At 39.0% G+C, this 17951-nt stretch overlaps 1 protein-coding gene across 1 annotated transcript in view; it reads left to right on the top strand.

Moving 5' to 3' along the window:
- The window catches only part of LOC140244106 (ATP-binding cassette sub-family C member 4-like), a 42961-nt gene extending 26813 nt beyond the window's left edge, over positions 1–16148 (top strand). The window contains exons 22-34 of the mRNA XM_072323754.1: positions 1119–1358; positions 2177–2286; positions 3401–3595; positions 3951–4106; positions 4841–4930; positions 5540–5703; positions 6373–6478; positions 7173–7324; positions 7707–7740; positions 8540–8689; positions 10276–10473; positions 15388–15442; positions 16108–16148. Coding sequence (XP_072179855.1) covers positions 1119–1358; positions 2177–2286; positions 3401–3595; positions 3951–4106; positions 4841–4930; positions 5540–5703; positions 6373–6478; positions 7173–7324; positions 7707–7740; positions 8540–8689; positions 10276–10473; positions 15388–15442; positions 16108–16148 — 1691 coding nt within the window. The remainder of the gene's footprint in view (positions 1–1118; positions 1359–2176; positions 2287–3400; positions 3596–3950; positions 4107–4840; positions 4931–5539; positions 5704–6372; positions 6479–7172; positions 7325–7706; positions 7741–8539; positions 8690–10275; positions 10474–15387; positions 15443–16107) is intronic.
- Positions 16149–17951: the final 1803 nt, after the last annotated feature.

The raw sequence follows: 17951 nt of genomic DNA, 5'->3' as shown, positions 1-17951 counted from the left end.
TATATATATATATATATATGTATGTATGTATATACATACATATGCATATATTGCGATTAGAAATGTAAACTTTTTTTAAATTTCCAAATCCAGAACTGAATACGTATAGGCTGCACTTGTTTTATCGGTTCTTAATGATCAAAGTATTCATAAATATGTCATCAAGAATTCCTTTTTCCACTCTCCCTTTAACGTTTCTTTACTCGGTTTATTTATCGTCGAAGTATTGGTGGATGTTGTCTATTGTACAATATGTGCGGTGCCATAATTTCAGTATAGCATAAATGAAGTATGGGACAACACAAAAAAAAGGAAAAAGTAAATCTTGCTGATGATATTGAGTCAAACTTGGATTTTTATTTCAATTTCAATTTATGTCATACTTCTCAAATATCAATGTTGTATCAAAATTAATAGCACAAATTCTTTTACCTTGTCAACAATGTACAAAACAATGAGGTCACTTTCAAGGTATAGTGCGGTCTTAGATTTGGCTTTCTTTTACTCATTTCACATGATGAGACTCGAAGCAATACACACAGGAGATGACTAACTGATAGGATCAAAGGACATGTGGCTTCACTCCCAAACGGTGCCTGCGACGATTATACTTGACCATCACCTTACATTACATTCAGGGATTTATTATGAAAGAGGTATACAACATAATGAATGGACGATTATTGATACTTAGATGTGATTGTCCTCAGGGGAGAATATACAAGTCGCTGCCACTTAATATCTAATGAGAAGACGAATGAAAATAATCTTTAAAGAAGAACAAAAGTGTTAATTTCTGAATGTGATAAGAACATGCAGCCTGCTTCACAGACACGACATACAATGTAAACGATATGTTCATCTTCTTGACTGGATTTTCTCCCCATCTCTCTATCTTTCCATCTATCTATTCTTCTATCTCTCTCGATCTATCTATCTATCTATCCATCCATCTATCTATCTATCTATATCTATCTATATCTATCTATCTATCCATCTCTATCTATCAATAACTATCTATCTATCTATCTATCTATCTATCCATTTATCTATCTATCTATCTATCTATCTATCTATCTATCTATCTATCTATATTCTACCTCTCCTGCTCACATCAGTGCGTAGCCCCGTGTTCTCGCATACCACCAGCTCCCTGCACGGTCTCTGGACCATCCGGGCCTACGGGAAGGAAGTGGACTTTGAGAAGCAGTTCTGTGTCCACCAAGACCGACATTCAGAAGCCTGGTTCATGTACATCGCCACCAACAGGTGGTTCGGCCTCCGCCTCGACCTCCTCGTCGCAACCTTCACCTCTGCCATTGCCATCACCTGCATTCCACTGTCTTCAATTCCATCTTGTTAGTAACCTTTCAAGACAGATTTTTTTTTTTTTTTGTAAAACAATCTATGAAATGCTTTTGTAAATTTTTGGCTCCAATTTAACACATTGTCATAATAGGAGCGATTTACTATAGTTATTTTATTACCCACAACACAACTCCCACAAGCAAAACTATAAGGATTTGAAAATATGATGTTTCAGATAGACAATATTTTTATGTTGTGTTGTATAAGGTAATAATACCCTGGAATTGAACATAGTCAAAACTTTGGCTTTATAGCAAAGAATGTATAAGATTTCTATCCATGTATGACATGCATATACCCATGCATTTCTGTCCAGAGCAGCAATATTCCGTTTTCTGCGTCAGATAATCTTTGAAGAGTACAACATTTATGCCATAACTTCATCATTGTAAAATATGATTGTGTGAGATATATCACAAGACAAAGAAAAACGTCAAAGCACATTAGAATACAGTGTGTATTTGGTAAAATATAAAAAGACACAAACAACGAAACAACAATATTACACGATTCCCGCCCCCCCCCCCCCCGGGAAAATCGTATGGTGTTGATAGTCAAGAATTTCATATAATCTGTCACATTAGCTTTCCTAAAATATGATGTTAACAGTGTGAATATATATATATATATATATATATATATATATCTATATATATATATATATATATATATATATACCAAGTTATCATTCCAGGAACAGAATTGTTTATTCACTGTGGCATCTTATATCCCAAAACTCAAGCAAACCAAGTTATTTTACAGTGATGTGGCCTCACATGTTGATAATAATAATATCTTCCAGTGTCAGCGTTCGTGGCAAAAGACCCGGGACAGATTGGGGTTATTCTGGCTAACTGCGTCGCTCTAAGTGGAGTCTTCCAATTTTGTGTCAGGCAGAGCACCCTTGTGGAAAATCAGGTAGGGTCTCATCAAGTGCGCCGCAACACTTCTGTTTTGTTTTTTGTTTGTTTGTTTGTTTTTTTTTTTGGGGGGGGGGAGGGGGCAAAATGTATATTATTAGTGCATTATAATTTTCGCCCCATTTCGCATTTTCAGTTATGAAATTGACAACTTTTAGACAAGAAAAGTGCCTTTGTCGTGTAGATAATTGATTAATTATTTGTCACAGGGGGCACGGGGGGGGGGGGGGACTCGTTTTGCCCCCTCTGCCCCCCCCCCTCCCCCGCTTCCGGCACCTTTGGGACCTATACATGTTCTTGCAATCCAGACAATAGCACAGGGGTGATATTCTGAATTTCAACTAAAATAAGATATCATTCTGTGAACAAGACCTGCTGCTGATTGAGTGGCCAACTGACCTGCGGATTGTATACAGTCGGTTGGTCACTCCACTTGGCAACTGCTTCAGTCATGGCTGACATGGCATGAAATCGGTCATATCGAAAGGCGTGGCATGCCATAAGAGATATAGATTCGTAATTATGACAACTTTTGTTTTATGTTGCATTTTTTGTCAAGTACATCAACGCATTGTCACATCGGCACCTATTATCCCATCATTCTTCCTCGTTGCAGAACACCTGTACGTAAATTGTCTCAGTGTTTTCAAGTGTGATGCAGGTGTATTGTATCCCCACTCCAAAGAGAGTATTCGTCCCAGCATAAATGATTGGCACGACATAATGGGTGGATATCACAATGTGGGTGGAAATAGCTACTTGGCGGAGTCTGCGCTCTGCGAGTACTAATTTCTAGTAGACTGTAATTGTGACTGATATACATAATTGTTTCCTGACGACACGTGAAATGTGATGTTCTATATTAACTTTCTATTCTATGTCTGATTGTCCTAATTCTTCTATATGATTCGGGTTGTTTGCACTTATCACATTCACTGAGGTCATTGACCTGTTTGCATTTAGCCGCTTTTCATTTTAATATTGAATCAAGAGGGACCTGAAACTCGACGACGTAATCTCATTCTGATCTTGAGAACTTGGTACCACTTCTCTATGTGTTATACACATCCTTCTCTCCATCTTCACCTCACACTTTTCCAAAATTTTTCAAGATGACGTCAGTAGAGAGGGTAATAGAATACACCAAGCTGGAGTCAGAGGGTCCCCTAGAGAAGCCGGATGCCAAACCCCCTCCTGGCTGGCCAGCAAAGGGAGCCATCACCTTAGAGGGGATGTCGCTGGCTTACTCCAAGGACACACCGACTGTGCTCAAAGACTTGACCTGTGAAATCAACCCGAAAGAAAAGGTGATTTATGCGCCTGATTGAATATTATCGAACATCATCTCTACATTACATACTTGACTAAATGAATGGACAACAATAATGACATAAACACCCTGAGCCATTACACGCACAAACAAAATGTGGTGTCACAGATGGTCCTGACTGACATGTTTAGATAAACGTGAATTTCAATTCAAGTTCAAAGGTTTTAAATCACTTGTCACAAAGACTTTGTAATGGCCCTACCGGATCGATGATTATGAATGAGAAGTTCAATTCTCAGGACTTCAGACAAAATCGTGTTTGTCTTGCTTTTTATATGAGTTGCTCATAAACTATATTAATATTAATCCTGCAGAGATAATTCCTTCCACAGATTGGCATTGTTGGTCGCACTGGGGCGGGCAAAAGTTCTCTGATCACCTCGCTGTTCCGTCTGGCCGAACCCGTAGGAGTCCTTCAGATAGATGATATCCAGACGACTGAACTGGGTCTCCACGACGTCCGCAAGAACATCTCCATCATACCGCAGGTGCGAGAACAAATCTGAAGCCTCTATCATCCATCCAGAAGCAAGAGGGAGGAAGGGGTTGGGGTTGGGGGAGGGGACAACCACCACAATTATTCCATAGCCTTGTGAATCTCCAAACTATCATCATTTCATGGTTGTGTTTGTGGTACAGTGTTAATATGACATGAATGTTTTGGGATTACTTGAGGCAGGCAATGGGAGGGACTAACCAGTGTAATGGGATTCATAAAGGATAGTGTGTCTTTCGATATGTTGCGACATTGTGCAAAACAACACACATACCCACTCACACACCAAAACAATCATGAAAGGCGATCCAACATAATAGTTTTAGGTAGCAGACATCTTGTATTCATGCGCAGAAAAGAGGTAAAACTCTCACTGGAACTTAATTCAAACTCAGATACGATGACAGAAACAGAGTTCCTCCTTTTCAGCCCAGGTTCAAAGTTCAAAGTTCAAATTGATTTCCATGTGTTTTTTTTTTCATCTCACTTTCTTTAGTGACAGAAAACATGTAAACAAGACATTGTTTACATTATCATTATTAAATGATGTAACAAGACCTAAATTGATTTCGCAAAGTGAGCCCTCACTGCTGAAAATCTTTGTTAAACAAATTACCCACATTCAAGGTGCCAGAATTAATGAGCACTTTTATGACCAAAGGAACGACTGCAGACAGGCCGATGATTTCTTGATTCTTTTTGTTTTTGTTTGTTAATTTTCCCTAGGATCCCGTGATTTTCACTGGTTCCTTGCGAAGGAACCTGGATCCCTTTGGAGTCTACACCGACTTGAGTCTGTGGAATGCCCTCGAAGACGTAAGGACAATAGCTGTAATTCATTGTTCGATATAGAGTCACCTGAGCAGATGCAGTTATTCGTGCATAAGAATCAAATAAACGATAGTACTGAAAATAGCCCTCGTCCTCGAAGGAAAAAGAGAAACTACGAAAATTAGACATCTTCGAACCCTCTGCTTAAGTGATGTCATTTCTGTATTCAGGCACATGTAAGTTGCTCTAACAGTGTTCATATTTTGTACGTTTAAAAGACACTTCAGTTGTATAGGGATCATTGAGGAAATTATTTTTGGAATAGCGATGTATCTCGCATGTTTTTGTGCGTTTTTCATATAGCATTATGTCGCCCTGTGTGTTTGATGTGCGTTAAGGTCATGCATTGGTCACATATTTTAATGTCTTCATTTTTTATGACGAACCACAAATTTAAGAAGAGGTGCGACGCCGTATTTCTTATGCATATGTTGCATTTCTCTCCCTAAACTCAGCAGCATTAGCTAAGGATTAAATGATTAATGCATGTGCATGGTATAAGTGAGAAGGAAACCGGAATACGTCCTAGACAGAGACCTGACTAAAAAGTTGTGTTGTTCGCCTCCGCCTCCTCCGCTTTCTCACACTCCGCAGGTCCAGCTGCATCGCAGGGTGCGTGCCAACCCAGCCAAACTAGACATGGAGGTTGGTGCGGATTTCAGTGTCGGGGAGCGGCAACTGATCTGTCTGGCAAGGGCCATCCTGAAGAGGAACAGGGTCCTGATTCTGGACGAAGCCACCGCTAATGTAGACCAGGCGTAAGTCCTGGAATTATTATTATTATTATTATTTTTTTTTTTTACTGTTATTGTTTTTGTAGTTGTTCTTGCTATTATAATTTTTATCATTTATGATGATAACAGTGATTATAGTATCATTTTCATTATTAGTATTTGTAACATTGTCAAGTTAGCATTCTTGGCGGTGTTGTTTTCATTGTCACGTTTTATCATTAATCCCCGGCAATAATCGAACTGAGTATCACACCAGAAATTTGTACAATAAAAATGATGTCAGCATATTTATGACTGGGTTATTTTCTTTTTTTCAGTATAAAAGAAAAAAAATACTGTGTCACCTTTGCAAGGTCTTTATCAGTACATATTTATGGAGATGTATACCGAGTAGATATGTGTTAGTGTTCACTGCTGCCACATTATACTTTATAAGGTTAGGGCAATTTTAGTAATAGTAAGGTAGTGTATGGAGGCCCCGCCAAATTAGAATACAATAATCTTGTGTTATGATAAAATATATTCTTTTTTATGTTATATTCAATTCGTTTTCTCTTCACTTTTTGTCGTTAACAACGCCCTTTCTTTGATCTCTCTTCTTAGTTCACTCTTGTAAATGCTTCCTTAATTTCTCTTTTCCCTTCTCCTCTTGTCTTCAACCCTGACCTCTTGTTTGACCCTTGACCCCTCCAGGACGGATGCTCTTATCCAGGAGACCATCAGGCAAAAATTCAAGAACTGTACGGTGCTCACCATCGCGCACCGGCTGCACACTATCATGGACTCAGATCGCGTAATGGTGAGGACACACCAAAATTTCAATGGTGTTTACATGCCGCGCACGGCACCAGAGTACACATACTGTATTTAGTTTTTGGCTCTCCACCATGATTTTGATCGAATCATGTCTCGCTAGACCCTGTCAACTTTTACTTACCTTTTTAAAGGCTGCATTCAAATTAGATACGTTCAGAGACTACGACCTTCCGGCAAGGCTAGATGATCACTAAAACCATAGAAACGCGCATGCATCCTTGGATTTGGATAATGATCCAGATCACCACCCAAAACGTTCACTTTTTCCTTCTGATACAACAAGGCACGCATCGATTTTGAAATTTTTCAGCTAATCCTAGGAGTCGTGAATTTTCGAGTAAAATTATAAACAGACAAATAGACAGAAAAAAAACCCCAGCAAAAACAGCAGGAACACGACCTCCTTGTCGGAGGAAACTAACACAAAATGTATAGTGTCACACTTGACATTTCACTTGAGAATGCTCTATCAGATGTAGAGATAGTGTACTGAAGTTGGAGGTTTGATTCTAGCGACAGAGATCTTGATATACATGGCACGAATTTTAACAACTTTGATATAATACAAACGCAAACAGAAGGAATCTGGCCAGAAATGAATATCCCGATGGAATCCCATTCTCTTTACTCATTTTTCCGATAATAAGCTTTGTAAAATCATACAATTGTTGTTGAAGGTCCTTGATGCCGGGAAGCTGATTGAAATGGATCACCCCTTTGTGCTCCTGAGTAATAGACAGACAATGTTCAGTATGTTTGTAGACCAGACCGGCAAGAAAGTGGCGTCGGAGCTCTACAGGACAGCACAGTCCCACTACGAAAAGACCATGTGAGTTTGATACATCCATACTTTCGCAGGCAGCTATATACTTCATTATTTTTAAACTTGAGAATGACCCCCCCTCCGAAAAAAAATACATATGTATATTTGATTTTTTCTCTCTCTCCATATACATTTCCTTCAATTACTTGATTGGTGTTTGTATGCATATACGAATAGGTATGTACAAATAGGCCCCATAACGAACAGATTCCATGCTATTATGGTGAATGTGGTAGTGAAAATGAAGTGTTCCATGATCCGTGGTTAGCTTTACATAACTTTCCAATGTTAGACCTACTAAAAAGGCCGCAACTGGAATTTAGAAAAAAAAATAGAAATAATCGATTAATATTTTTTTTTGCCTCCTTTGATATTTGTGCCACTACAGTGCAGCTAAGAAACAGTCGCCATATGGACCTTTGGTAAGTTATAAATAATATTATATCTCCACTTGTGTGTATACGCGTGTCGGCCTTTATGTCTGTGTGTATTAACGTATGTACACAAACTCACGCCTGTGCATGTTTGTATGTAAGTATGAGGTGCATTTGAAAATCTGTTTACACTAATAATCAAGGCAAACTACGAACAGATTCAAAGTTGTTCAAGAATAGCAAAACATGGATAACAAGAACATAATGTAAAGACATTCTGTTTTCAAACATTCATGTGAATACAGGAAGAATAGTTAAAAAAAAAACGAATCTGAGAAGAATCAGGAAGAACGGACAATCTGCCTAAGGCTACCTCAAAACCAATTTTCATCAAATAAACTTTGAATTTGAATTGTATGTTCTTTAACATTTCATGAGTGGTTTCTAAGTATATTGCAAAAAAAAAAAAAATTAACACCTGAATCCTCATCCCAACCAATACGTTATCATCTCTAAAACAAAATTCACTAAACTGTAGAGGGAATGCACACTAAACTTATCACAAGGAAACAAGAACGTTTGAAACTCTTTGTATGTTTTCTGTGTGGTGATTTATCATTTTGACATCAAATACCGTTGAAGCAGGCCATAGACATGTTACTTCAGTGTATAATAGTTATTTGTTTCAATGAATGCTTTAAAAAAGTTGCCATAGATTTTAAACTATAAACTGGCTATCGCGATTTCTTTTCATATCTTGCTCGACATAGCAAATTAAATAGTACTTCAGTACCGGTAACACAAAACTAATAATGATCGTGCCTGGTTGTTCTCTTGAAAATTGCAGGACTCTAACTGCCAGTACCTGTACGTCGTTCTGCAGAAATCCAGTGAGGGGTATGGGTTTGACCTGACAGGGGTAAACGCCGGTGATAGTGGCACCCCCATTGTGGTTTCTGAGGTCTCTAGGGGGGCTCCGGCCTACAGACAGCTGCAGGTACTGACAGTTAGGATGTACGGAACATTCGTATCAATGACTGATTTACCTACACCTTTATGCACCATTTCCCTTTTTTATCCTTCTCCGAGGATTTTATCAACACTTTGATGACAGAAATGCCGTTTGACTCTCTTCCTTCACCAGCAGTACAGCTGGGATATTATTTCATATTAAGCCCCCCAAAATAAGCATCAAAATATTTAAAATATGAACATGGTATCCGTCAGTGTCCGTTAGTAGCGATTTCATCTGCAACATTATGATGGCAAAATACAGAAAGACATTATTGCGTAACGGTTGGAGTTCCAAAATTACTGAATACAGAAAATATATTCGATCAATAAATTGTTTCAATTAGGTTTACTTTAATTGGGGTAGGACAAAGTCTGGATATAACTTGGCAATCAAGGTAAGTTGCGTATACAGTAACTCTTAATTGATTCGCCCTCATGGAAAATCAAATTATCATCTATCAAATTGCTTGTCATGGCATTGAGTGGTCTTCTGTAAATGCTTCCTGACCAAGGAAAGTTTAGCGATTGATAAATCTACGTCATGGCAACACATTTATGATTTTTTAAATAGAAATGACATTTTGTCAAAATATCAATTTGGATTTCGCAAGAAACATAGCACAGCACATGCAATATTATCTTTCACTGAAAAAGTATCTCGAGCAATTGATAAGTTTCAACATACTGCAGGAATCTTCCTGGACCTCTCCAAGGCCTTCGACACGATTAACCACGACATTCTTCTTTATAAACTTAATCATTATGGTATTGACCGATTCGGGTTCGTTGAGGGCAGCAGACATTTTATGGCACTGGGCGCAGCCATGAGCTCAAATTGCGGTGTCTCAGCCGACCCCCCCTGCTCTCCCCCACCCCCCGGGCAACATGTTTATCGCGCACTTGTAACAAAGGTTCGCGCACTAAGCAAGCATTCGCGCATTCAGTACGAGACGCCCATTGGCTAAAGCAACCATGCATCAGTTTTTCATTCTGCGCGCGTGAGAAGGGTGGGGAGAGAGGAGGGGGGGTCGGCTGAGACACCGCAGTAATGGCGCTGCCCATGCCAAAAATACACATAGCGCGTCACAGAATCGGTCAATACGTGGGAAGGCCTTGGAGATATATCGCCTTGTGTTTGTCAATGTGCGTTGGTATGTGTGCATGTATGTGTGTATTACTCTGTCTTTTTTTTTTTTTTTTTTTTACTACCGCTTAGGGAAATTGTTGTTGTTTTTGCTACTACTAGTATAAGTTTTTTTTTTTTTTCTGTATGAGGGGACTGCATTCTACAAGCTCTGCTTTTTAGCAGTCCCCTCCATTTCCAGCAATATTGTTTATGCATTTACCACAGTGACATAACAGTTATTTTTTTTTTTTGTATCTCTGTTGATAATTTACCTGTATCTTTTTTACAATGTTATTTCTGTTCATCGCATTGTGGTACTGATTTTCTCACATCTGTGTATACGAATGTTTCATTGTACTTCCAGTTATTTTGTTTGTTGGAAATGAAATAAATCAACTTAAACTTGAAAAAAAAAAAACTGTTTACCTGGACTGCTGTTATAGGTGGAAGATGAAGTACTGGCCCTGAACGGGAAGAGTAGGCGTGACCTTACACCTGATGATGTCGTCAAAGCCTTTGGCACCACCACGGATGTAATGACTCTAATTGTGAGAAGGAAGTCGCAGAATCCACAGGACGAGCGGCCAGAAGAGGACACCTTTCCCTCTACCATCCAGCGGAATGGAGCTGGACCATCTGGGGTAACATCGCATTCTAAATTGTTATCCATTTCCATAACCGAACGGGGGCAGCAACGGCGTAGCCAGGATTTCATCTTAGGGGGGGCGGTTAGTCTGCGAGGGAGCGAAGCGACCGAGCCCGAGCGAGCGGAGCGAGCGAGGGGGGGAGGGTGTGGGAGGGTGGTGTCCCCCCTCCCACGGTAAGAACTTTTTTGCATTTGGATGTTGTAAATGGTGCAATTTGATGCATGTTTTTGCGCGTTTTATCGACGTGAAACAGTCCCACTTGTTTATGGTAGCAGTTTATTTTGATGTAGATTATTATTGAACAATTTGCCTATAAAAGGGTATAATTTAGATACACTTCTTGTATTAATTCTTTTCACTGAATATCATGAACGCGACTGAACCCGAGCGAGCGGAGCGAGCGAGGGGGGAGGGGAGGGGGGTGTCCCCCCTCCCACGATAAGAACTTTTTGCATTTTGATGTTGCAAATGGTGCAATTTGATGCATGTTTTTGCGCGTTTTATCGACGTGAAACAGTCCCACTTGTTTAAGATAGCAGTATATTTTAGTGTAGATTATTATTGAACAATTTGCCTATAAAATGGCATAATTCAAATATTCTTTTCACTGAATATCATGAACGCGACTGAACCCGAGCGAGCGGAGCGAGCGAGGGGGTAGGGGAGGGTGTGGGAGGGGGGTTTCCCCCCTCCCACGGTGAGAACTTTTTACATTTTGATTTTGCAAATGGTGCAATTTGATGCATGTATTTGCGTGTTTTAACGACGTGAAACAGTCCCACTTGTTTAAGATTGCAGTATATTTTAGAGTAGATTATCATTGAACAATTTGCCTATAAAATGGTATAATTCCAATACACTTCTTGTATTAATTCTTTTCACTGAATATCATGAACGCGACTGAACCCGAGCAAGCAGAGCGAGCGAGGGGGTAGGGGAGGGTGTGGGAGGGGGGTTTCCCCCCTCCCACGGTGAGAACTTTTTACATTTTGATTTTGCAAATGGTGCAATTTGATGCATGTTTTAACGACGTGAAACAGTCCCACTTGTTTAAGATTGCAGTATATTTAATATCATGAACGCGACTGAACCCGAGCGAGCGGAGCGAGCGAGGGGGAGGGGAGGGTGTGGGAGGGGGGTGTCCCCCCTCCCACGATAAGAACTTTTTGCATTTTGATGTTGCAAATGGTGCAGATGCATGTTTTTGCGCGTTTTATTGACGTGAAACAGTCCCTCTTGTTTAAGGTAGCAGTATATTTTAGTGTAGATTATTATTGAACAATTTGCCTATAAAATGGTATAATTCAAATACACTTCTTGTATTAATTCTTTTCACTGAATATCATGAACGCGACTGAACCCGAGCGAGCGGAGCGAGCGGAGCGAGCGAGGGGGTAGGGGAGGGTGAGAGGGGAACCCCCCTCCCACGGTGAGAACTTTTTACATTTTGATTTTGCAAATGGAGCAATTTGATGCATGTATTTGCGTGTTTTAACGACGTGAAACAGTCCCACTTGTTTAAGATTGCAGTATATTTTAGAGTAGATTATCATTGAACAATTTGCCTATAAAATGGTATAATTCCAATACACTTCTTGTATTAATTCTTTTCACTGAATATCATGAACGCGACTGAACCCGAGCAAGCGGAGCGAGCGAGGGGGTAGGGGAGGGTGTGGGAGGGGGGTTTCCCCCCTCCCACGGTGAGAACTTTTTACATTTTGATTTTGCAAATGGTGCAATTTGATGCATGTTTTAACGACGTGAAACAGTCCCACTTGTTTAAGATTGCAGTATATTTTATATCATGAACACGACTGAACCCGAGCGAGCGGAGCGAGCGAGGGGGAGGGGAGGGTGTGGGAGGGGGGTGTCCCCCCTCCCACGATAAGAACTTTTTGCATTTTGATGTTGCAAATGGTGCAATTTGATGCATGTTTTTGCGCGTTTTATTGACGTGAAACAGTCCCTCTTGTTTAAGGTAGCAGTATATTTTAGTGTAGATTATTATTGAACAATTTGCCTATAAAATGGTATAATTCCAATACACTTCTTGTATTAATTCTTTTCACTGAATATCATGAACGCGACTGAACCCGAGCGAGCGGAGCGAGCGAGGGGGTAGGGGAGGGTGTGGGAGGGGGGTTTCCCCCCTCCCACGGTGAGAAGTTTTTACATTTTGATTTTGCAAATGGTGCAATTTGATGCATGTTTTTGCCCGTTTTATCGACGTGAAACAGTCCCACTTGTTTAAGGTAGCAGTATATTTTAGTGTAGATTATTATTGAACAATTTGCCTATAAAATGGTATAATTCCAATACACTTCTTGTATTAATTCTTTTCACTGTATATCACGAACTCGACTGAACCCGAGCGAGCGGAGCGAGCGAGGGGGTAGGGGAGGGTGTGGCCCTAGGGGGTGTCCCCCCTCCTACGGTGAGAACTTTTTGCATTTTGATGTTGCAAATGGTGCAATTTGATGCATGTTTTTGCGTGTTTTAACGAGTTGAAACAGTCCCACTTATTTAAGGTTGCCGTATACTTTATTGTAGATTATTATTGAACAATTTGCCTATAAAACAGTATAATTCAAACACACTAGTCTTCTTGTATTAATTCTTACACTGAATATCATGAACGCTGTCTGTTCAGCAATCAAACAGAAAAAGCATGCACACGAGGGTGTAGATAGGGGCATATCCCCTCCCACACGAAGGTGATTTTGCGTTTTCAGACCTGAAATTCAGCGATCTGGTGCAAATTTTTGGTGCAACACTTTTTCATCGAAGTGTTAAAATCACGGAATTTAGCTCTTATTACGAATGTGCACCATCTGTGCGTATGTATAAAGTCTAGTGAGGTAGAACTTAGGGGAAGGGGGATTCCCCCTCCCGCTCGCGGAGCTTTTGCGTTTTTAGAATTGAAATAAAGCGATCTTGGTATAGCCACAGTCTACTTCTTTGCATGGCGGGGGGGGGGGGGAACAGGAAGAAGGCGTTGGCGAGTGTTATCTCCACTCTTCCCTTCCGATGGAGCTTGTATCTTTTTAAGGCTGAAATTGAGATATCTCGTATACGCATAATAAGCATATTTGATGGAATCAACATTTGGGTAATCAAAAAAAAATGATGGGGGGGGGGCTGAGGGAGGAAAGGGTCGATTAAAAGGGGAAATTCCCCTTATACATGAGGGAACCTTCAGTTTTCGGAATATTAGTGAAAAGTCTTGTGCACTCAGAATTATTCAGAATTTTTTTTTAATCTAAAAAGTGTACTTAGCTAGGGAAAGCGGCAAAGAGGGGGAGGGTTTGGGAGGGGGTATCCCCCTCCCAAGCACGAGAGATTTTGCATATTTTGAATTGAAATTCAACGATCTGGTGCACACTTTGAGTGAAATATTCAAAAAAAAATATATCTTATTTGATGAAAGGTTGCAAAGGAGACCCGCTTCATGTGCATGCATACAGTATACACGCATTTTTTTTTTTCCGCCTCCCAACTCCTCGGTCCAAATCTTAGGGGGGGCGACCGCCCCCATCGCCCCCCCCCTGGCTACGCCAGTGGGGGGCAGGGGGGGGGGGGGATGGGAGTTGATGGAGATTGGGAAGATTTTGGGAAGATTTCAAACAAACATATAAATTGGCTGAACACGCATGCTGTGTGATTTATCTTGTGAGAATTCTGAGCATGAAACAAAATTGCTGAAAATGTTGGAAAAGGTACTGTATGCATTCATTTCTCTGGTTTGTGACATTTTGTATTCATGGAGACGCCGTGATGGTATAATAGTGAACAGAACAATAAAGAATCATGCTTTCAACATATCATTGGTGTAATGGTTTCAGGACTTTCAAAACCCTGCTTTTGATCAACGCTTGTATTCTTGAGGGAGACTCTCTGTACACAACTATACTCCACTATATGCCGGTACGCTCGTATATGAAGTAGAATGCTATTGTATCAGGCCACAAAATTGGTGCGAGAAATAAATATGATAATAATATGTGGGATTTTGGTGATGCGTTGTGAAGTGCAATAAGCATCATGACGAGGTGTAAGGTGCAACAAAGGAAACAAACTCATGATCACACTCTATTGAAATTTCCCTGCAAGACAGCCTGACTGGTGCAAAATGTGTGATAATTGAATTCTGAATTATGTATAGTTTTTCACGTAACGGCTAAATGAGCATTGGTTGTTTATAAGACAAGACAAAAAATGCCAACAGCTTCACTAAGTCCGTCAAAAAGACTGTAGGCAATGGGAATAAAATGCCTTGTCAAGGGGGCATCACCTCTTCTGCTACATTTCCCGGGTATTCCATTTGATTTGATTTGATTTGATTTGATTTATTGGTTTCTGTATCATCATTGTACATATACACATTCATGTACAAACATAAATATGATGATATATATAAGTATTTCACCATTTTCACCCTTGCCTTAATTCCAAAGAGTGGCAATTATACAGTTATACTTTCACGAACTTTCCACGTAGAGTGTAAGTTCATATAATATATACGTGTACTCACTCATTTTTTTTTTCAAGTAAATTAGCATCGGTTGCAATATAGTGTATAATTATTCCATTGTAATTTTCTCTTTTTCTTGAGTGCATATTATGACATAGACATTGTGTTCTGCGCTATGAATGAGCATGGTTAATTGTTGTTATTATCATCATTATTTTTATTATATTACTATTATTATCATCATCATCATTGTCATTGTTAGTATTATTATTACTATTGTTATTATCATTATTATTATTATTATTATTATTATTATTATTATTGTTATCATTAATATTATAAGTAGTATAGTAGCAGTTGTGGCATGCCACAATATTCATATTTCATACAAAATTGATGGTTGTTGATTGTGCTTTTTTTAACACCCGATACAGGCCTCTGCATCACGACCAGGGACAATTCTTGGCCTAGATGATGATTATGACACAGGTATAACATTTGCCAAGTTTTCATCGTTAAAACTCTTAAAGTGAATCATTCAATAGTATATTCAAACTGATATGAAATCTCCGTCTCTGTCTCTGTCTCTCTCTCTCTCTCTGTCGTTATTACGATACCATTAGGGCACAATTATGTTGCTCAGTACCCTTTAAAGTAAGTGGAACTTGGTACTACTAACTCAGTCACGGCATGCAAGAACTTGCTTGTAAGTGCAAAGTAAATACAGTATTTAATACAGAAGTTATGACGGAAATGATACTAAGATATTTAATAATAATTATCACCTGTAGACATACCAGGAGTCCATTCACTTATAGGAAACTTGTAAAGTTAAGCCAGCAGCAGGTTGTTACCGTAATGTATATAGTACACGTACATACAATATTTTCTTTTTTTAAGCATTCGTTGATGAGGGTGAAGTTTTCAGTGGGATGTTGTGTTTTATTGTCACAAAATATATCCTGAATGTCAATGACCGTTTGTTGCTCTTCAAAACTTCTTCCCTTGCCATATGGCACTGTGTGAGAATAATCTTCTCTACCTTTTCAGCTAAATTTCTCTACGTCTATAGTTTGACAGCCACATCAATGCGAATTCTAGCAATAATTCTTGTGAAGTCAAATTCCGTGATTGATGTTTCTCTTTCATTCTAGCCATCAACACTTCGCAGACAATCCCTCTTCTCAGAGACTGATGTCCCCATGGTCCTCAAGAGTATGAACATAATATTATGGCATAGAGGACGGAGATATTGCGCGATCAAGTTCATCGACTTTTATGACTTTCTGCCTCCATGAAACTAAAAAAATGAAGTCAGCTAAGATTGGCACTTCACGTGTGGGAAGTGACGAGACGAAGCAGCATTACAGTCCATCACCTTTTCTACACAAACATACACATATGCAAACATGTATATGTTGATATATCATATATATATATATATATATATACATATATTACACGCAGATGTGTTTCCACATACATGTACAAATATTGACGCATAATGTAATTTTTCATTTGTCACTTGTATGTTTTTGAACTGCTTGATATTCTGTCTGTAGGTGAGTTTTCTTGTATCTTAAAGAATCTTGTAGAAGTAAATAAACAAAATTAAGAAAAGCAATCATATTATACATGTGTTTTTAAAGTTAAAATCAGAAAGAGAAGACAAGTTTATTCCTACGGTTTGTTGGCATACAATGCAATGGACTATACACATGTGCATGTAACTGCATAGTCACAGAACATAGCAAAATTCCCAATGAAGAATTAGATCATGTGCTACTAAGCAATGTACCACTCATATTCAGTAGTTTTTACAATAACAACAGTTATGGCGAATTGATAATAATCATAAATTATACACATGCCATTATAGTTCTCATTACATGTAATCACATTACTACTATACGCACTCGTCTTGCTTTTCTTCTATTCGTTTGAACAGGACTGTCAAGTACAGTGTAAGGTTTAATGTGGAATGATTAAATGACATGCCTGATAAAATTGTCTAGTCCGTCTGTTGTTCGCAATATTATTAATGTAAAGGAAACCAGATTTTTGTTGTACACAGGTACGACGATGGGGCATGTTTGCGAAGTAAACTCGTGAATGAGAACAACTCAAAGATCAGAAGTCATTTAATCGAGTCCTTGGACTGTAATTGCAAATTTCGACGTCGTAAATGGACCATAAATATCGTTTGTACGAGTGTTTGCACACTGTACACCGCGGAATACTGGAGTACATGTACTACAAGATGTCTCGTATGTGTAACTCATTCACTTTTTATAAACCATTGTCAAAACCTTTATTACGAAAAAAAACACACGTTAGTGTATGTCCTACTTCAAACTCGTAGTTAGATCTTAGTCCTTATCCTTCAGTGTAAGATGTGCATTAAAGGGACTGTACAGTACTGACTGAGGTGAGGATTCAGCTTGTAACGTGTTGCGAGATACTTAGAAACTACTCTATGAAATGTTACAGAGCATACAATTCTAAGGGGAATCCAAATTTGATGAAAATCGGTTTTGAAATGACTGAGATATCTAAAAGCAAGGAAAAACGAGATCCTCATAAAAGTCGTGGCCTGAAAATTTTAATAGGATCGGGTTTTTTTTTTACGGATATTTCAGCCTTTTCAAGGCCAATTTTCATCAAATAAGCGTTGAATCCTTGAAATTAAATGCTCTTTCATATTCCATTAGAGGCTTCTCATTATCTCACCAAAAATGTTATACTAGTAAACCTGAATCTTCACCTCAACCAGTACTTTACACTCCATTTAATATTTGATGAAATGTATTCAGTCATGAACATATGCAAAATTGCACATTCTCGTAGGCGGTATTTCGTAATCAATTCAATTCAATTTATTGAAAACCAAACCAAACATAGTCCACAAGAAGCACAGCTTGAATCCATGCGAATTAAAGTGAATGTACAGCTTTGGTTAGATTCTAGTCTTAGATATGTGACTTGGGTTTCCAATGTA

Source organism: Diadema setosum, chromosome 2 (assembly GCF_964275005.1).
Source record: "Diadema setosum chromosome 2, eeDiaSeto1, whole genome shotgun sequence".
NCBI lineage: Eukaryota > Metazoa > Echinodermata > Echinoidea > Diadematoida > Diadematidae > Diadema > Diadema setosum.
This window is presented reverse-complemented; position numbering and strand designations above follow the sequence as displayed.